The sequence below is a fragment of the Notamacropus eugenii genome, chromosome 1, assembly GCF_028372415.1.
Source record: "Notamacropus eugenii isolate mMacEug1 chromosome 1, mMacEug1.pri_v2, whole genome shotgun sequence".
Taxonomy (NCBI): Eukaryota; Metazoa; Chordata; class Mammalia; order Diprotodontia; family Macropodidae; genus Notamacropus; species Notamacropus eugenii.
The window spans coordinates 253,471,042-253,492,372 of record NC_092872.1 but is presented as its reverse complement, the minus strand read 5'-3'; the positions used below and the strand labels follow the sequence as shown (position 1 = coordinate 253,492,372).

Below are 21,331 nucleotides of genomic sequence, written 5' to 3'. Positions count from 1 at the left end.
CTGCCCCGCCCTTAGCACTGGAGGTTCAAGAAAGATGGAGGGGGTGACTTACTGGAATAAGTCCCTGAACTCCCTCCTCCACCCCAGATCCCCAAGGATTCAGGTTTGGCTCCCAAGAGAATCCCAGACTCCATCCTTCCTTCGTTCCCTGCACTCGGCTCTGTTCTGACCCACCTCAAAAGAGCCTGAATAAAACTGACCTTGTCCTTGAGCATCTGATCTCATAGACTCATAGGATCCCGGCACTGGAAGAGATCTCAAAGGTCATTTAGCCCAACCTGTCCAACCGAAATGCTCTCTGAAGGATGCCTGACAAATGATCACCCAGACACTATTTGAAATCCTCCAGTGATACTCCATGCCCAATCTCCCCTCCTCACCCTCGCCCCTCCCAAACACAAGGTGCACACACTTTCTCCATTGACCTTCTTGGGCATCAATTGATGATTTGTTATCTGTGGGATTAGATGTTCCAGAGGTTTGACAGAATGTAAGTCCATGAGGATTCTGGCCTGGAGAATGGGGACCTTAATAAGGGTGGAGGAAGGGGGTTGTCTGGGATCATCACTCTAGAGCTGGAAGAAAACACGAAGGCCATTTGGTCCACCCAATTTACAGAAGAGGAAAGTGAGGCCCAGAGGCATGAAGTGATAATTGACAGAGACAGAGTTTGAATCTAAACTATCTAGTCATCCTTTCTTCTGCCCTCACTGAATCATCTCTAGCCTGGGCTTTTGAGGGATGCATCAATCAGCTCTTGGGTGGGGGGGAAGGGAGAGACATGGCCTCCCTCCCCACCAGTCCATTCATTTCTGATAGCATAGCCAAAAAAAAAAAGGCAGCTAGCTAACTCCACCACATATGGCAAACACAGCTACCAGCAAGGAGTCCCAGACACTTGAGTTCCACAGAGTCTGTCCCATTGAAGGCATCAACTCCCCATCCAGATTCAAGTTGGCTCTCTCCTAGAAAATGCTGTAAGATAATACAGAATAGTGGATAAATTCTTCAGTCAAAAGAACCAAGACAAAGTAATGCTCTTTTCCAAGGCCCTATAGTGAGTCAGAAGAAAAAAGCTTGGACAAAGGCCAGATTGACTTGTCCATCAGCCACTGTACCCACCATGCTGCAACCAAACTAGCAAGAGTCTGTCTGTCATTTAGTCTTTAGACTGATGCTTAGGGAGTCTCTGAACCAACAGGCACAGGTGTAGGTGCAAGGGTGGAATTGGAAAGGAGAACCCTTTCTCCACCCCAACTGATGGCATCTCCTAGTCTTAAACAGTAGTTAGTGCTAGAAAAAAACCCTTCGCTCTAAGAGTGGATGCACCCAGCTTTGAACTGGACCCTCTTTTCCTCTTTCTCTGATCTCACAGGTTCAGTTATCACTGCTAAGGCAATGATTCCCAGGTCTACATGTCCAAATCCTCTTCTCTTTCCTTAGCTCCAGTCCCACACTGCCAGTTGCCTGTTAGATATCTGCACACAGCTGACCTGCACACATCTTAAACTCAACATGTCCAAAACAGAACTCATTAGCTTTCCCCTGAAATCCACTCCTTCAGAATTTCTCTATCTTTGCTGAGGGCACCGCCATCTTTGAAGGTACCCCTGTTAGCCACCTTTAAGTTCTCTTCTACTCATCACTCTCCCTCATTCCACATATCCAATCTATTGCTAAATACTAATGATTCTATAAATTTGGGGAGGTAAAAATTCCTTTCTCTCCACTCACAAAACCTTGGTAGGCTCTCATCCCCTCTCTCCTGGACTGGCAATGGCCCCCTAACTGGTGCCCTTGTCTCCTCTCTCTCTATTATAATTCATTCTCACAGCTGCCAAGTTCATATTCTTTTTCCTTTTAAATTTTATTTTCTTGGAATGAAATGTGTATTTCTACAACATAGTACAATAAAAAAGATAAATGCAGAAGAAACTGCAAATCTACTACACATAATTTGCTATTCCTTTCTTTCTTTTTATGCTGCAAGGCAATCAGTGTTAAGTGACTTGCCCAGGGTCACATAGCTAGTAGCTCTCTGAGGTCAGATTTGAATTCAGATCTTCCTGACTCCAGGGCCAGTGCTCTATCCACTGCACCACCTAGCTGCCCTTGTTTCTTTCAAGTATGCAACAAAATTATCATGTAAATTTCTTTTTTTTTCCTCCTTTACCACTCCCCATCCCCCACTAGAGATGGCTACTATAGATACAAATAGGTGTGTGTGTATATTTATATGTGTGTGTGTATATGTAAAATTATTCTATACATACTTGTATTTACCAGTTCTTTTTTCTCTATTTACCAGCATCTTTCTCCATATATTCTTTATAGTTAATTTGGGCATTCATAACAGCCAAAATAGTTTACTCACTCAAAGTCATTCTTAAAACAACATTGCTGTTACTGTATGCAGGGTTCTCTTATTTCTACTCATTTTGCTTTTCATTATTTCATGTCAGCCTTCCCATGTTTTTCCAAGATCAACAAGTTCATTATTTCTTATAGAACAGTAGTGCAATAAGTCCATCACAATCATATACCACAACTTGTTCAGTCATTCCCCAATTGATGGACATCCCTCTGATTTCCAGTTCTTTGCCACCACAAAGAGAGCTGCTATAAACATTTCAGAACACATAGGTTCTTTTCCTTTTTCCCTGATTATCTTTGAAAATAGATATGGTAATGGTATTGCTGGGTCAGAGGGTATAGGCAGTTTAATAACTCTTTGGGCATAATTTCCAAATTGCTCTCCAAAATAAGTGGATCCGTTCACAATTTCACCAGCAATGAATTAGCGTCCCAATTTTTCCACATCCCCTCTATTTGTCACTCTCCCTTCTATCATTTTAGCCAATCTGGTGATATTCTTTTTTTTAATCAGTAATATTTTTCCCACTTGCATGTAAAAACAATTTTTAATAATCTTTTTTAAAAATTTTGAGTTCCAAATACTCTCCCTCCCCTTCCCCTCCTTGAGATGATTGTTATACATATGCAAAAACTGTTCAAGAAAGTTTCTGCAGTTCCCTGTCGAGTCTAAGGTCAAACACAGACTCTCTGTTTGACATTTAAAGTCCTTCCCCATCTGGCTTCAGGCCATTTTCTAGGCTGATTTTCCATCCCTCTGTTCACACATTCCAGTTAAACCAGTCTATTGCCATCTCCATCTGCGACATTCCAGACCCACTCCCACCCTGAACCTTTACCCAACATGGCTGGGATTCGAACCCAGGTCCTCTCTATCCCTCCAAGTCCGATCCCAGGCCCAGATTCCCTGTCTGGGAAATGACAGCTCCAGAGGTGACTCAAGGAGCCACCATAATGCTAACATCCTTTTCCTGTGGCCTGGGGAGAAGGGGGCCAGAGCCCCCAGTTCCTGTTGACAGACAAGTTTAAAGGGCCCATCCAGGGATTAAGGCAGCCCTGAATAAACTGTGACCCACGTCCAGGGCTGTTCACTTCCTCCCTCTCCCTACAATCCAGCCCCCAGCCTGCCCCTCCAAGCCTCTTCCCAGGAACTCCCCAAGCATTGTTAGGTGGCCTCTGACATTTCCAGGCGGCTGGGCCAGGGACAGCCTCTTCCTCCCTTTGTTGCAAGAATTCAGGTTTTTTATTTTTTTTCTTCAGAGGTTTAACTTGAAGGCTCTGGGAACTCGGAGCCTAAAGGCAGGTGCTTCACAGCAAGTAACTAGCTGTAATGGGGCCACTCCTCTTGTGCCTCTGGGGGCTCCTTGGGAGGGGAGCACTAGCAGCTTGGGCTGCCGATCCCAGGCACCATGGGGGCTACCCACAGGAGGACTATATCACCAATCCCTACCTTCCCAGCAGCCCCAGCCCTCCCAGGACTGGGGAGCAGGAGGCTGGGGTCCCCTTTCCCCTGCCTCTGAATCCCCCTCACCAAGCTGAGGATGGACCCAAGGATCCTTGGAGAAGGTAAGGTGGTTATCTCCTCTCCTCTGCCCTGTGCCAGTCCCATTGGTGCAACTGAACTGTGGGATTCCTTGGGTGTCTGATCATCTGAATCTCAGGCTGGAAACTGGGTTGGTCTAAAAGGCCCCTGAACTCCCATTCAAAGCTGAGATTCTGTGAACCAGGATTTTTTAAAACAGTTTAGAATCTCTACTCTTGTCACTTTGTGGCTATTGGAAGATCATTAAATCTCCAAATCTCAGTTTCTTCATCTGTGAGATGGGTACATCTTTTGAGGATAAAACAACTTGTCAAGTAAAAGATTTTTCAGAGCGACAAATCTATGAGAGCCTAGGATGATAGATTTCAAGTTCACAAGAGATCTTGGAGACTATTTATTTAGTTCAGCTTCTTCATTTTACAAGTGAGGAAACTGAGGCCCACAGACTTGCCCAAGGTCATTCAGCTAATAAGTGGCAGTCAGGATTTGAACACAGGTCCTTGGACTCTGAATCCAAAATTTTTTCTGCTCTACAATGCTCATCTGGTTTCTGGGAACTTGGCCCCGGTCAGGGAGGAAGAGAATGTGACCTATCCATAGAGAGAATGCTCCCCTGGGTACATAGGCGTAGGTTCAGGCAATCAGAAAACATTTTATTCATTGTCTACTGTGTACCAGGCAGTGTACTAAGTGCCAGAGATACAAAGACAGGCAAAAGACAGCCCTTGATGGGAAAGGATTAGAAGGCTTCTGAGACCCCTCCCAGATTCAAATAGCTCTTATGATGCCATAGCTGCTCGTGAGTAGGGGGTGTAGGGAAGACAGGATTCTCACGAGGGAGGGGAGCCAAGAGAACCCCAGGGTCCTACGTTCCTCATTTGTCCTGAGCACTGTTTGGGGCTCGAGTGGGCACAAATGGAAACCTTCTATTAATAATCAAAGAGGAACAGTGGTTGTGACCTAGGTCAGCTCCTGACAGCTTGAGAGGTTTTCCTTGAAGGAAATCAATTCTGAAAAGTCAGCTCAAGCCAAGGAAGGGGGAGGGGCAGGGAAAGGGGTTTGGCCTGATTGTGAACAGAGAGGTCTTTAGCTGCAGCTTTGTAAGACAGGGCAATTCTAGGGCTGAGCTCCCACCTCGTCTCATTTCAATCATCCAGTTCAGTTCAGCCACCATTTATTAGATACCTACTATGTGCAAGGTCTTGAGTTGGTAAGAATAAGGATTTTAAGAATAAAAGGATTTTTAAATTTTTAAAACATCCACAGTCCCTGCCCTCAAGCAGTTAGAAATCCAATAGGGGAAAGAAGATTTACATGAATAACTATGAAACAGAATGTGATGAGAACCAGGAAGGAATCCACTGAAAGTTCTATATGAAATCTGAGGAGGGCTAGAGAAAATTTGATGGAGGAAACCCCTAGGATGGGTTTTTTAAGGCAGGAAGGCTCTTGACGGGGAAGGGCAGGAAAAAATCAGAAAACAGTCCACAGGGCACTTTGTCTGGAGCAGAGGACATGAAGAGGAGTGCCAAGGGGTCCGGTTAGAAAGGTAGCCTTGAGGATGACTGTGGAGGGATTGAAAGGCCAAGCTGAGGGGTTTATGTGTTATCCTGTAGGAAACGGGCCATCACTGAAGGGAGTGGCATAGTCAAAACTAAACCCATTTCCCTGATACGTTAAGAAGAGGAAGAGAGAAATAAGCATTTAAGCACCAATTATATGCCAAGCACTTTACAAATATTTTCTCATTTAATCTTTAAAACAACCCTGAGGGGTGGATGCTATTACTATTCCCATTTTACAGTTTGAAGAAACTGAGGTGGACAGAGGTTAGGTGAGTTGCCCAGATTCGTACTGGTAGTTAAGTGTCTGAGGCTGGATTTGAACTCAGATCTTCCTGGCTCTGGACCTAGTGCTTTCTTCATTTGGACACCTAGCTGCCTCTGGAGGCTGATTGGAAAGGAAGGTGGGGGAGATATATTTGCAAGACTACCTAATACATCAGTCTGCTTGGGTCCTAAGGGTGACCACTAGGGTGGTGGGCCAGACATAAGAAGGCAGGAATAGATGGAAGAGATAATTGTGAGATCTCTAGGACAGTGCACTGAAGTTAGGGGGCATCTACTTTCTAGCCAGGAAATGGGAAAAGACTCAAGGTGAATTTCCTGAGGCCTGAACCAAAAGCAAATCCATGGTCAGAGACCAGAGGTTCAGAGCTGTCATGGGCTAAAGAGGTAGGGAGTCAGATGAGTCCAAGTGACTGCCATCAAGAGGTCTGGGCTGCCCTAGAGATAAAGTGATTATTCATCAGAGATTTTTTTTTTCTCCAGAGCAGACCTGATTTCAAGAAAATAAAATGAGTTTTACAAAAGTCTTTGGTTTCAGGTTTGGAAACTATAATAGAATCCCAGAATGTCAGATGTGAAAGGGACTTTGGCAGCCTAATCTACTCCATATCCCCAAAAGAGACCTCCCCACAAAAAACCCAAGTGGTCCTCTAACCTTGGTTGGAAGGCCTCCAGTAAGAGGAGGCCCGCTCTTCCCAAGGAAGGCCCGTCCACAGTAGAGTGCTCTAATCGTTAAAGAAGTTTTCCTGCCAATATTTCTTGAATTAAAATGTAAATCATCACATTTCCCTTAATTAAATTTTATCTTAGAGGCAGAATGACAAAAGGATACAGAAATGGCCTCAGAACCCAAGAGACCTGGGTTCAAGGCTTGCCTTCCACATAGAATGACTGTGTGACCTTGTACAAGCTGCTGGACCCTGTAGCACTCTGGGTAACTCTCCAAGTGATAGGGAAGATGAGTGAAAGAAGTTTCCCCATATCTATAAAATCATAAGCCTAGGTCTTCTCCTCATTTTAAAATTTCTTTTTATCCAATCTAATGCTTTCACCTATCAATAACATTCTGGATTCTGACATCCTATGGATTAGCTGTCCCTCCAAACTTTGTGTCATCTATGAATGAAATGAGTATGCTGATAATGCCTTTAGTGAAGTGACTGATTAAAAATGTTAAATTCAAAAAGCCCAGCACGGATCCCTGAGGCACTCTACTAGAGACTTCCACCAAGTCTTTGATGACCACTCTTTGAATCTAACCATTGAACCACTTCTGAATCTCCACAATTGTATTATCATCTAGGTGGAATCTTTCCCTTTTTCCCCAAGAATGAGCTACTCTAAGAAATCTTGGTAAACTCTATCCATGGCCTTCCCCTGAACTTCCAACTTAATAACTTTATCTACAAAAGGAAATGAGATGATTCTGGTATAACTTCTTCTTGATGAGCTCATGCTCACACCTTGCTTTTCTAGGTGGCAGAATGGGTAGATTGGCAGATTTGGAATCAGGAAGATCTGAGTTCATATTTTGCCCCAGATACTTACAATAGACAAATCACTATTCCTCTCAATCTCTGTTTCATTACCTGTAAAATGGGGATAATAATTGCCTTACTTCACAGGGTTGTCATGGAGATCAAATAAGATAATTCTACACAAAGTGCTTTGTAGATTTCAAAGTGTACTGCAACTGTTAGGGAATATGATTATATCTTTGGTAATCTCAGACTCACCAGTGTAGAACTTGCTGAATTCATTCTCTTTTCTTTTTAGTTTTAAAAATAAGGTAAGATAATATCTACCTTTCTCTGGTCCTGTAGAATCTCTCCTGTTTTCCTTGATCTTTTAAATGTCGCTGACACTGGTTCAGCAATCACTCCTGCCTGCTCTTTCAAAAATCATGCAGGTCTAGTAACTTGGACTCATCCAGAGCAGTTAGGCACTCTCTGACCATCTCCTTACTTATCCTGGACCTCAGCTTCCAATCAGTCATTGCTTTTTGAGCTCCATTCAATACAAAAGTCATTCTCCTTAGCAGAGAAAACAGACTTAGGATAAGAACTAAGCGGTGCAATGAGAAAACTAATCCCATGATAAAAAAGCCCAGTATAGAAAAGAGACTTGGTTGAAACTTGATTGATATCATAGTGTTGCCAAAGGCCAGACATGTTTGATAAACTAGGAGACCAGAGAGTTGGAAGGACAGAGTGAGATGCCCTTGGAAGGGCAGACAGAAAGGATTTGTTTGCTGAGAAGAGGGTGGGAGGATGGTGACAGTCTCTTGGTTGGGTGATGGAGCTTGGACTTGCTTCATGGGGGTAGGAGGAGGAGGAAGAAAAGAAGAACAAGAACAAGAAGAGGAGGAGGAAGAAGAAGAAGAAGAAGAAGAAGAAGAAGAAGAAGAAGAAGAAGAAGAAGAAGAAGGAGGAGGAGGAGGAGGAGAAGGAGAAGGAGAAGGAGGAGAAGGAGAAGGAGATGAAACACCTACTACTTTAAGATTTGCAAAGCACTTTACAGATGATATCTCATTTGGGTCTTACAACAACCCTGTGAGGTAGGTGCTATATCTTCATTTTGCAGATGAGGAAACTGAGGCTGAGAGAGATTCAATGACTTGCTCAGGGCCATACAACTTGCAAATGTCTTTGGCAGGAATTGAACTCAGCTCTTCCAGGCCTTGAGTCCCCATACTCCATCCATTATACCACCTAGCCAAGAGCAGTGTGAGGGTAAAGGCCCATGTCTAGTCACCAATCTGGCATTGGTTATTCAGAAAGTTGGCCACTGAAGGTCAAGTTCCATCTTGCTTGGAGGTTAAGACATTGTCCAAATGACTTCTGGATGTTTTAATTCCAAGAAATATCCCACTGAGGGCCCTACTCTCCCACTATGGACAGTCAGTCAACAAGAATTTATTAAGTACTTACTGTATAGCAGTCACTGTGCTAAGTGTTAGGAATACAAAGAAAGGCAGAAATTCCATCCCTGCCCTAAAGAAACTCACATTTTAGTGAGGGAGACAACATATAAATCACCAGGTATGGGGAGGATGTATACAAAACAGAAGAGGGTAGTGTAAAGGGGGAAAACATTTAGGAAACCATCTCCCTCCCAGAAAGGCAAGGCAGGTCAGCTCCTCCAAAGATGGTCAAACCCCCCAAGGAACTTTGCAATTAGGTGAGCCCTTCATCCTCAGCCTCAAGCTCAAATGGTCCATGATAGTCTAAGGGCTAGAAAAGGCCAGTAAAGATCATTCCATCATTTCTTCCATCTCTGGTGGGGCAGCTAGGTGGTGCAGTAGATAGAGCACCAGTGCAGGAGTCAAGAAGACCTGAGTTCAAATCTCACCTCAGACACTTGACACTCACTAGCTGTGGGACCTTGGGCAAGTCACTTAACCCCAAATGCCTCATCCTGGGTCATCTCCAGTCATCCTGATTAACATCTGATCACTGGATTTAAATAGCCCTGGAGGAGAATTGAGGCTGGTGACCTGCACAACCCTCCCTCACTCAAAACAAAGTCAAGTGCAAGTCATGTCATTATTTCTCTGATCATGTGGTCTTCTTCAACAACGAATGACCAACACATACACACCATCTCTGGTAAAGATGGAGCTAAAACACTAGGAAGTGTCAGAAGAGGTTGGTGGAGAAGATAAGAAGAATTAGCATCAGTTCCTTCTTCATAATTTAGCTTCTAGGGATCAGAAGGAGTTTTTGCCTGGGCTATCCTCCACTCCAAGGAAAGGCCCCCAAGCTGAGGATAAATTGTGCTGAGCAACGAATTACTCCAAAAATTCAGCTTAGTTATGGTTGTTCACAGAGTGACTAAACTGCCCTCCAGTTTGCCCACAGTCCCACAGGGGACTTTGCTAAGTCTGTCCAGGGATTGTCCTTGAACACATCACTAACTTAACTGGAATTTCCTCTCTCCTGCTCCCTTTGGGTGGAGGGAGAGGAAGCATTCCTTTATTTAAGTGATTACATAAAACTTGGGCAAAAGTAATGAAGCCTACAAGCTTTCAGAAGATTGTCATTGACTTACAGTGAGCCTGGGGTCATAGAACAGATGAGTGAACTTAATCTGGTGTGCCCACTGGACAAGTTCAAAACCAGCCCTGGGATGGCAGTCAACATTCTATTAAAGGCATGAAAACTGGCTATTCTGGTCTCAATCTACATCTTTCTGGTATAACAGAGAGAAAAAGGAATGTGGAATCACTTAGCTACCTGGGCTCTCACTTACTACCTCAAGCAAGTCACTTAATATCTGGGCCTCAGTTTCCTCATCTGTAAAATGAGGAAGTTGGACTAGCTGGTCTCAGAAGTTTCTTCCAGCTCTAGACCTTTGATCCTATGGGATCATGGATCAAGTTAGGCCTTGGGAACCATAGTTAGATAGAATACCTTCAAGGTGTTAGTTACCACCTCTACCCTCCCCACCCCAAACATACACACCTACAATCTGGGACTAGGTAATGTTCTTTTACGCAGACTCTCATGACCTTACCCCAGTAGTATTTTGAAATGTCTCTGGAGCAAGGATGCTCTGATTCTACAATTCCAGAGCCAAGTCAGCTACATCTGCCCCTTTAGGACTCTAGGGATGCCCTGAGGAGCACTGGGAATTTATTCTCTCATGCCACATAATCAAGCTCATATCAGATGGGTCCCCACACACACACTTTTAAAGGTCAATGAAGAACCTCCCAATTTCATTTAACTTCTTAATATCAAGAAGCTTTTTCAAAAGTATATTTACTTGAAAGCTATAACAAAAACAAAAGAACAAAGGTTTTCCCCCAACCTCTCTGGGATACACTCTCCTCTCCCAACTCAACCTCAAACATGGTTCAGTTTCTACATATCATTAGTGCCACCAAGTTCATATCCAAATGCAGTGTCAATACTAGATGAGTCCTGGTCTTAACTGTTTCAAGGCTGGGAGCTGATGATTTCTCCCTAATGCTAAGCAGGCTGTAAAAGTCAGATGGTAGGTTGTTGGGATACTGATTTTCCTTCACCTAAAATGAAAGAATAAGTGATGAGGCAGGAAAGACCCCAGGCCTATATTCACAGGGTCACAGAGTAGAGAAGGCCCAAAGCAGGACAGATTTGTCTCCCAACACACTTCATGAGTGAAATAATCAAGCAACCACACAGGATGCTGAAGAGTGAGAGACTGACTCAGGCCTTCTGGATGTCTCTGTAGCCGGTCCAGAGGCACCCCCTTCTTCACGTGGTTAACCAACCTGAACCAGTTACAGAATGGGTATAGATGCTCAGAAGCCTCTCCACTCTCCCAGAAGCAGGTGCACTGGAGAAGTGGCATCAGCCAAGCACATTAATGCATTCAAAGTATTCACCAGTCCTGACATTTCCATACCCCTTGTAAATCCTTCAACACCTCAACTCTTCAAGGGTCCATGAACTCCTTGATGTGGATACCCAGTCCCCTAATGCAGGTTGCAACCCTTCTAATCACTAGCTACGGTTTTCAAGAATATCACCCCCCAGCTAATCGATGGCTCAGGAAATAGATCCCCGAGCTTTTCAGGCTTAGTGGAACCTGCTAGAACTTGGGCTCTGCTGGAAAGCCTTGAGGAACCTCATGCCCTCCAGAGTAAAAAGATTGGGTTTGGGTTGTTTTGGGCCTCTCCTTCCTTTGTTTTTTTTTTCATGTGGAATAGATATTGGAAAGGGCAGGTGATGAGAAAACATGTAATGTGCAACCTGTTTATGTATGATTTTTTGGAAACAATTTTAACTTGGATGGAAAAGTAGAACCATGGATCAACAGGCCACTGTCTCACCCTTTATCTCGGTTTCAATACCTATTATTTCTTATTTCAAATATGTGATATATTAGCTCTTTTCATATGAATGAATTCTCCTAATTTAAACAAACTTTAAAAAAAAATTCTGTACCAAAATAAAGCAACATCAGTATAATCACCAAAATAAAGGTGAAAGGAAACATTTTTAAAACACCTACGATGTTCAAGACTTTTTGCTAAATATTTAGCAAATAAATATTATCTCATTTGATCTTCCAACAACCCTGAAAGGAAGATGCTATTATGATTCCCATTTTGCAGTTGAAGAACCTGAGACAGAGGTTAAATGACTTGCCCAAGGTCACAAATCTGGTAAGTGTCTGAGGTCAAATTTGAACTTGGGTCTTCCTGGCTTCCAAGTGGGACAGTAGATAGAGCTTGGGGTCTGGAGTCAGGAAGACCTGAGTTCAAATTCAGCCTCAGATACTTATTTAGCTGTGTCAGCCCTGGGGAAGTCATTTAACCCTGTTTGCCTCAGTTTCTTTATCTGTAAAATGAGCTGGAGAAAGAAATGGCAAAACACTGCAGTATCTTTGTCAAGAAAACCCCAAATGGGGTCATGAAGAGTCAGATGTGACTGAAATGAGTGAACAATTTCCTAGTTTTATATGTCATATTATGTTACTTTACATTGTTATGTTATAACATATTGGGTTAATACATATTATATCAATATGACATATTGATATAGTGTATTATATTGTGTTATATAATAATAATAGTAACTAGCATTATATGATTCTTAGATTTGCAAAGGTTACCTTTTTCAATATTTGCAATAACCTTGTGAAGCAAGTGCCCAGAACAGCAACTGTACCTTTGTTAATGAAAGTCCAGCTCTGAGTTACCTGTCCCTGGTACTGGAAAAGCCTGGTAGGGCTGGAGTTAAATTGAAGCAATAGCTTTAGGGTTCCACCAAGCTACAACCCAACTGGGGTAATTCATTTAATGTGTTTGGGCCTTGGTTTCCTTCTTGGTGAAAATAAGGGGTTGGACTAGATGACCTCCATGCTCCTTCTGGCTCTCCATCTATCATCCTGTGACTCACTCTGGTTGGCGTGAGAAAGGAAGGAAGCCGCCTCACTTCCGTCTGCTTTGATTGCTTCCTCAGCTTCCCTTAAAAGGTAAAAGGCAGGGATGTCATTCTTCCAAACAGTCCAGGGCCATGACTGGACAGAAGGAAAGAAGGCGTGTGACCGCAGAGTAGTTCTGCCCACTGCACTCCTAGGTCCACACAGGGCAGACTCCCTCTGCAGTGAGGGGGCTGATGGGCCTTAAATCAAGCATGCAAGCGTCCCTCAGATACCTATCATCTGTCAATGCTGTAGAGCTACAAGATAATGAAGAACCAGACCCTACCTTCAAGGAGCTTATATTCCATGGGAGTAAGGGGGAGTGGAGAATGGAATAACACTTAAAAGGGCATTATAAACCTTAAAGGCCTGGAAAGGTTTGTTATTATTATTAAAGCATACACATTTTTCAAATGAGAAAATTGAAACTCAGAGACAGACGTAACTCATCCAAGGCCACACAGCAAATAAAAGGCAAAGCTGGCACTCAAATATGATTCTTTTGTGAAGTCCATACCCTTCGTCCTTGACATACCATATCCTTGTCCTGAAGTGTTTGCTTGGAACTCATTTACCAGTCAGTTGTTAGAGTCAGTCACCCAGTTGGAAGGGATCTCAGAAGCTCTTGTCCAACCTCTAACCCAACAAGAGGGGCAGCTAGGTGGTGCAGTGGATAGAGCACTAGTGCAGGAGTCAGGAGGACCTGAGTTCAAATCTCACCTCAGACACTTGACACGCACTAGCTGTGTGACCTTGGGCAAGTCACTTAACCCCAGTTGCCTCATCCTGGATCATCTCCAGTCATCCTGATGAATATCTGGTCACTGGATTTAGATAGCCCTGGAGGAGAAGTGAGGCTGGTGATCTGCTCAGCCCTCCCTCACTCAAAACAAAGTCAAGTGCAAGTCATGTCATTACTTCTCTGATGGCATGGTCTTCTTTGGCAACAAAGGATGAACACACAACCCAACAAAAATCTTCTCTAGTTCACAGGGAATAGAGTATTGCACCTGAAATTAGCAAGACACAATTAAAATCTGGTCTCAGATACTTACTAGCTGGGTGACCTGAGGCAAGTCACTTAACCTCTGTCTACCTCAGTTTCCTCATCTGTAATATGGAAAAACAATAACACCTACCTCCCAAGGTTGTGGTAAGGATAAAATGAGATCTTTGTAAAGTGTTCTGTATATTTTAAAGCATTGGATAGATTCTGTGGTTGTCGTGTTATCCAGCTTGAGTTCAAAGACCTCCAGCAAGGAGGTACACACCAGCTGCTGAGGAAGCCCAGACCACTTTTGTACAGCTCTAATTATTACTAAGTTCTCCCTAAAATCAAGCCCCATTTTGCTCTTCTCTAAGGCTCCTAGTTTTGAACTCTGGGATCAATCAGAGGGAGGTTAATCCATATCCTGAACACTTAGCAGCTTGTTCATTTTCTGCCTAAAAAGTGGTACCCAGAACATACAACAGGTGCTTCCAATGTGGCCAGGTCCCCTCCCCTAACTGGACACCACACCCTTCAAGGCAACCTGCTTAGATCAGCTGGTTTCTGGTTGCTCTGCCCAATGCTGGGGTTGTAATACTCTGTGTCAATTCTGTGGCATAAGAAATAAACAAAAGCTTTTTAAAGGAAAAGGATTAAACTCATCCAGCCCATCCCTAGAGAGGAAAACTGGGGAGCAGTGGGGGGAGGGTGTAAGGAAACATATTTCAGCTCAGTATTGGGGAATCCTTCATAGGATCACAGAGTTTGATTTGGACAGGACCTTCAAGGTCATCCACTCCAGGCCTGTTGTTTTGAAGAAACTGAGGCTCTGAAAAGTCCAGCCACTTGCCCAAGGTCACATGGGTGGTAAGTAAGATTGTCATGCCTGTTGAGGGCCTCCCCATGCTCCTAGTCCCAGGCTTGAACCTCTCACACCCCATAATCCAACCATTTTTGCTTTTGGAACCTGTCTTGAACGCACCCCCTTCTTTGCTGTGACACAGTCCCCCACCCTGGTGCAGGCCCTCATCATTCCAAGTGTGCACTATTACAGTAGCTGTTGGGGGGTCTGCCAGCCCCAAATACCACCTTCCCACTCCAATCCAGCCTCCATTCAGTTATTAAAACAATTAATCTTCCTAAAGGGGGGCTCTGACCCGATGACTCTCCTGATTTGATTGACTTCCTGTCACCTCCTATATAAAAGATAAAATCCTCTTTGCCATTCAAAGTCCTTTACAACCTGGCCCCCTGCTGCCTTCCCAGTCTTCTTACACCCTGCTCCCTCGCACACAGACACGGACACAGACACGCACGCACACGCACAGACAGACACAGACACAGACACGGACACACACACACACACACACACACACACACACACACACACACACACACACACACACATACACTGCGCTGTAGTGATGCTGGCTAGATTTTCATCTGTCCAGGCTCAGATATTATCTCTGGCTGTCCCTCCTTGCTCATTTCTGTCTCTGGCACCCCATCAAGTCCCAGATAAAATCTATTCTCCTAGGAAAAGCTTTTCCCAATCTCCCTTAATTCTAGCACTTTCCCCTCTGCTGATTCTCTCCAATTTGTCCTGCAGGAATCTTATTTGTACATGGTTGTTTGTATGTTATTCCCCCTCTCCCCATTAAATTGTGAGTTTCTCAGGAGTAGGAACTTTGTCTTATTTCCAGGGCTTAGCACATAGTAGGTGCTTAATAAATGCTTGTTGAGTGACTAAACCAAGTGCCTCTGCCCACTGCACCACACTGCCTAACAAACAGATGGTCCAAAAGTGGATGGGCTGGCTTTATAGGTAGTGATCTTCCTGCCTCCAGTGGTCTTCAATCGGCATTAGATGACCACTTGTCAGACTGGACTAGCTGGCCTATGAGGTCACTTGCAGTTCTCACATTCTCCAATTTTATAATATTTCATACTGTGCATATCAAGGGTTTTATTTGATTTTGTGCTATTCACTCTAAAGTCAAGGTCATCCCCCTGTCTCCCAGAGAAAAGGTGGGGGGCATCTGAGGATGACTCAACAGTCTGTACACAGGGAGGTGGGTGGAGCGAAGAGCTAAGCCCAGAAAAACTGGTTACTGTCTATTGGCCTCTGTGAGTGTGGTGCCATCTTAGCTCTGCCAATGAGCTGGGAACCACAGAGTTCTGGAAACAGAAATCCATCAGGGACGTTGGCTTGAACAAGAGGAGCAGCTCAGTCAGGTGTAAGATGAGCTGGGGGCAGGACACAGCTTCAGATCACAGGGTCTTGGAGGCCTGTAGTCCACTGAGTCCCAAAGCCATAGGAGCTCCAGAGTCAAGGATGCCTCAAGGTTGCCAAGGTCACCAGTAAAACCAGGACTAGTCACGATTTAGGATCACAGGATTTAGGGCTAAGCTAAATGGAACTTCATAGTTTATTCAGCCCAACTCTTTCATATCAGAGAGAAGGAAACAGAGACCAGAAAGCCCAGGCGAATTTTGGACGGTCCCAGGGCTAGTTAGCAGCAGAGATAGGGCTAGCCACCAGGAGGTGAAATGCAGTGGAAAGAGATCCAAATTCTGTGTATTTTCATGGCTTTACTCACTCTCTACCTTCTCCTTAACTGCCTTCCCACCCGGAGAGGACTCCATCCAGGGACCTACTTCCCTGACTGGTGAGTCCGTAGCCCCGACCACTCCAGCCAAGCTTCCTTCATTCCTAGCTGTACTGTCAAGGTTTCTTCACCTCCTCAGCAGCATCCCAGGCCCCAGGCTGGTCCCCTGCTCTCTCCCCAACTGCCTGCTTTCCTTTCATGTTGTCCTTCCTCATGAGAATGTCTGCTTGTATTGGTGTCCCCAGGGCTCAGCCCAGTGCCTGACACTGTAAGAGCTTAATAAATGCTCTATATCTATCTATCATCTGCTTACCTATCTATCATCTCTCTATCCATTAATCCATCCAACTATCCATTCATCTATCTATTGTCTATCGCAGGATGTAGATCAGAAAGAGACCCTAGAGATTATCTAGCCAACCCCTTTTATAGATGAGAAAAGTGAGTCCCAGAGAAGGGACATGACTCAAGCTGGTAAATTGACCACGCCAGAAAGGACAGGTCAAAAGTAAGAGAGTCAGAGCCAAGAACCCTCTCAGAAGGGTATAGCGTGTAACTGCCAACATTAGGACAGGAAGCCAAACCATTTTGTGGGCTCAAGGCCAAAGCATCTTCAGTGAGGGAGGTGACTTTAATTCCTTGCAAGCCGGAAGCCAAAGAAAAGGACATGGGGGAAACAGCGAGAAAGGACTTAAAAGGGGGGGTACTTGTTGCACAGGGGCAGCAAGGTGACCCCATAATGCATAGAGCCAAGAAGACTCATCTTCCTGAGTTCAAATCTGACCTCAGACCTTAACTAACTGTGTGATCCCGGCCAAATCACTTAACTCTGCTTGCCTCAGTTTCCTCATCTGTAAAATCAACTGGAGAAGAAAATGGCAAACCACTCTAGGATCTCTGCCAAGAAAACCCCAAATGGGGACACAGAGAGTCAGACACAACTGAACGATGAAACACAACCACATCTCCTGTGCTGCTGCAGACCTGAGGATCCCACACCCAGAGCTTACACATCCAACCTTAGTCTCTCTCCTGAGCGGCAGGCCCACATCACCAGCTGTCTGCTCAGCATCTCCACCTAATGTTCCATTGGAATTTCAAATGAAACATGTTTCTGTCATTATCTTCCTTCTGAAATCTGCCCTTCTTTCTAATCTGTCTGGATCTGTTGAAGGGCTCACCACCCTTCCAATCACCTGAGTGACCCTGAGTATCCCAGAAGAGTTCAGACTCCTACCTCACTGACCCAGAGACAGGAGACCAACCAACCAACCCTAGCCAAAGAAACAAGAACTTAGGAGGTCTCTGCTCCAAGCCAGGAACTGTGCAAGGGAATGAGATATAAAGACAAGATGAAAAACAATTCCTCCCCTAAGATCAAGGACCTCGGCCTAGGAGGGACCTCATTTTACAGATGAAGAAACTGATGTCAGGAGAGGTTATGTGAGAGCACAAGAGCACACAAGGAATAAGTACCAGAGATAAGATTTATTATTAATAATAATCACTAGCACTACTATATTACTTTAAGGTTTACAAAGTGCTTTACGAATATTATATCATTTTATCCTCATAAAAAACCTTGGAGGTAGTTGCTATTATTATGAACATTTTTTATATATGAGGAAACTGAGGTTAAGTGACTTATTCAAGGTCATACAGCTAGTAAGTGTGTAAGGCCAAATAAGAGAGAGAGGGAGAGAGAGAGACATACAGACAGAGAGGATGGGGGAAGAGAGACAGAGACAGAGAGAAAGAGAGAGGGAGAGAGAAAGAAAGAGAAAGGGGGAGAGAGAGAGAGAAGAGAGAGAGCACATTTATTAAGCTCTTACTATATTCCAAGTGATCTGCTAAGTGCTAGAGACACAAATACTAACTAGCAGTTTACTCTAGTAAGGCTGTCTGTACCCTTAAGTAATTTATACTCTACAAGAGTCAGATAATTCAAAAAGTGGGAACTAGAAACCTGGGCATGGCACATAGTGAACAATCAGCGTGAAAATGAGATGGAGGTCTGTGCCCTAGCCAGATAAAGAGAAAGCTCAGCCATCAGAGATGGGGAGCGGGGCCGGGGGAAGCCTGAGTTTCTGGTGGAGCAGAGATAGAAGGTCTCTGACACTGGGCAGTCACTTGAGAGACACCCTTTCCTCCCCCTCCCCTCAAATACACCACCCACATTTCTCAATATTCACTTGTCTTGAAACAAACATCCAATTTCAGATTCAGGGAGGCTAGAGATGAACACTCTCCCTGTAGGATAGGAGAGCCTTTAACATCAAGTTACAAAAAAAAATTGTTTTTTTCTTTTTTTTTCTTTTTCCAATGGGAGTGGAGGATGGAAAAGAGAGAAAATTTATTTCTGTCCATTTTTTTAAATAGAGAGGTAAGGGTGCCCCTGTAGAATACCCTTTCAGGGGAGTTCAGGCATTATTAGTTTTCCTTAAAGGTCTTACTTTGTTACAAGAGATCTTTCACAAAGTGGGAATAATCTGTAAGTGTTTGTAATGTAAAAACAAAACAATGAAACCAGAAGCAAGTGATGCTGAAAGCCTCTCTATTTAACCAACCTTGAAAGGATGTTCGACTTTGGTGATCGTGTCATTGGCATTCGAAGGATGCACTCAGGAGAATAATCACACAGAGCGCCAATCAGAAAGATTAAGAATTCATCAGACCTTCCTGGGCCTTCCCTCCTTCCCTCTGGAGCCCTGAAACTTGTTCAAACAAGAATTTGTTCTTTGGGGGAAGGAGTAGGACGCCTCCATTTCATAGGCATTGAAAGAAAGAGGGGAGATGATTTTCCCAAGGTCACCCAGAGTCAGGCATTGGGAAAAGAATCCAAGTCTCCCATCTCAGGCCTCCTACATGAGGTCTGCCCTCCATGGTCAGATTATAGGGGAATGGGGGGAGGGGGAGACAAAGACTCTAGAAAGGGAATGCAAAGTCATTCCTGGCCTCCCCAATTCAGAACCAAGTACAACACATCCAGCATCCAGCTTGTATCCCTGCTCTGATCATTAATTAACAAGTATTTATTAAGCCCCTACTATGTTCCAGGCCCAGTGCTAGAGAAAAAAAGACAAAAAATGAAACAGCTCCTGCCCTCAAGAGGGCACCCTGGGATCTATGAAGGGTTGACAAAGTGTATACCTACTCACACACACATACAATACATGCATACATGTGTATATCCATAGCTGTCTTATCTTGGGGAGATATATGTGTGGAGGAAGAGGGGGAAAATATGTGTGCATATGTGTGTATGAATGTATATGTGTATACAGATATTCAAGATAAGGACTTCTATCAGTCAGTCAGTCCTAATTTCTCCATCTAGAAAACGGGAATAAAAATAATTTCACTACCAATCTTACAGAATTGTTGAGAAATGAAGTGTCTGCAAACCTTAGTGCAAAGGCACTAAGGAAATCTAGAGCAGGGAGCTAGCCTGTGATGGGGAGATACAAATCCAATCCTGCCTCAGACACTTGCTGGTTTGGTCGTGTGACCCTGGGCAGTTAATTTAAACCTCTCAGTTTTTGTTTCTTTTTTGTTTCTTTCCCTGTAAGAGAAGGGGCCTAGAGTCAGAAAGAGCCGGGTTCAGATAGAGCCTCAGACACTTCCTAGCTGTATGACCCTAGCTGGATAAGTCACTTAACCTCTATCTGCCTCAATTTCTCATCTGTGAAACAGAGAAAATAATGACACTTACCTTAGAGAGTTACTGTGAGACTCAAAGGAAAACATGTTTTTAAAGCTTTTTGCAAACCTTAAAACAATATAGAATTGCTATTATTTTTAAAAAAGAAAAACCTGTTACTGTTAGCCTTGCATTCACTCATTCAATAAGACCACATGATGGAATCGTACTCTTAGGCAAGTCAGACAACTTCTCTGACTGCTACCCACCCTTTTCTTTTTTAATTTTTGATACATCTTGTTTTTATGTCCCCACATTCCCTTGTAGCAGATAACCACCCCTTAAAATAAAGCATAGGAAAAGGGGAAGGACAGGTATCTCAGCAAAGCCAACAATGAAACATAACAACCACACCTGATAGTATATATTGTTGTCATGTCTGACTCTTCATGGGCTTATCTGGGGTCTTCTTGGCAGAGATATTGGAGTGGTTTACCATTCCCTTCCCCAGCTCATTTTACAAATGAGGAAACTGAGGCAATAGGGTTAAGTGATCTACCCAGGGTCATCCAGCTACTGTCTGAAGCCAGACTTGAACTCAGGTCTTCCTGATTTCAGGTCCAGTGCTCCCTCTACAACACCTCTTAGCTGTCCCACTGCTGAGAGTACATACAATATTCTAGATCCATAGGCCTTCAGCTCGGCAAAATAACTGAGAAATCCATTTTCTCACCATTTCTTCATGGGGTCTCAGCTCTAGAACTGGAGGGGTAAGGTCATTTAGTCTAATCTCTTCATTTCACAGATAAGGAAACATAAGGATATGAATTAACTCGCCCAAGATTAGAGAAAGGATGGGTACCCAGGTCTTCTCCCCGCCAGAGCCAGCAGGTTTGCACTATGCCCTGCCTGCCCCTTTTTAAAAGGAGAAAACCATTCCCAGGCATCTGGGAGGGGGTCCTATGAGTCACAGGCAGGATGCCCATGAATGCCTGGATGCCTGCGTCCATTTGGGAGTGAGCCTGCCCCAGCCCATCTATAGGATGGCTGGCTGCCTACATCCACCCCCCATCCATGCCCTCCACCCTCCATCCACTGCTCCCCAGGCTGCTGCCAACCAAGTCACCTGGGGCATGTTCCCTCCATGCTCCACTGAACTCATACTCGTGATAAACAGGGCAGTGGGTGGTGTTGTTCTTCTAGGAAGAGAAGGGCACGCCCATCTGCCTACCAGTGTTTGGAGCAGATAAAAATTGGAAAGGGGAGGGAAGTGGTGCTTCCAGGAGAGGGAAAATCCTACCAACCTTGGCCTGGGAGAAAGATAGGGCCCCGCAGGGAAATGAGAACAATGGGGTGCCCCCCCTCCAGGACTGGCCTTTGCCACTTCTCCAGGAAAGGGGCTGCTCAGACCAGCTT

At 44.3% G+C, this 21,331-nt stretch overlaps 1 protein-coding gene across 1 annotated transcript in view; it reads left to right on the top strand.

Annotated features, from left to right (window-relative positions):
- Positions 1 to 3,634: 3,634 nt before the first annotated feature.
- Positions 3,635 to 21,331, top strand: part of MMRN2 (multimerin 2) — a 46,829-nt gene continuing 29,132 nt past the window's right edge. The window contains exon 1 of the mRNA XM_072628564.1: positions 3,635 to 3,939. Within this exon, the coding sequence (XP_072484665.1) occupies positions 3,704 to 3,939 (236 nt within the window). The 5' untranslated portion in view covers positions 3,635 to 3,703. The remainder of the gene's footprint in view (positions 3,940 to 21,331) is intronic.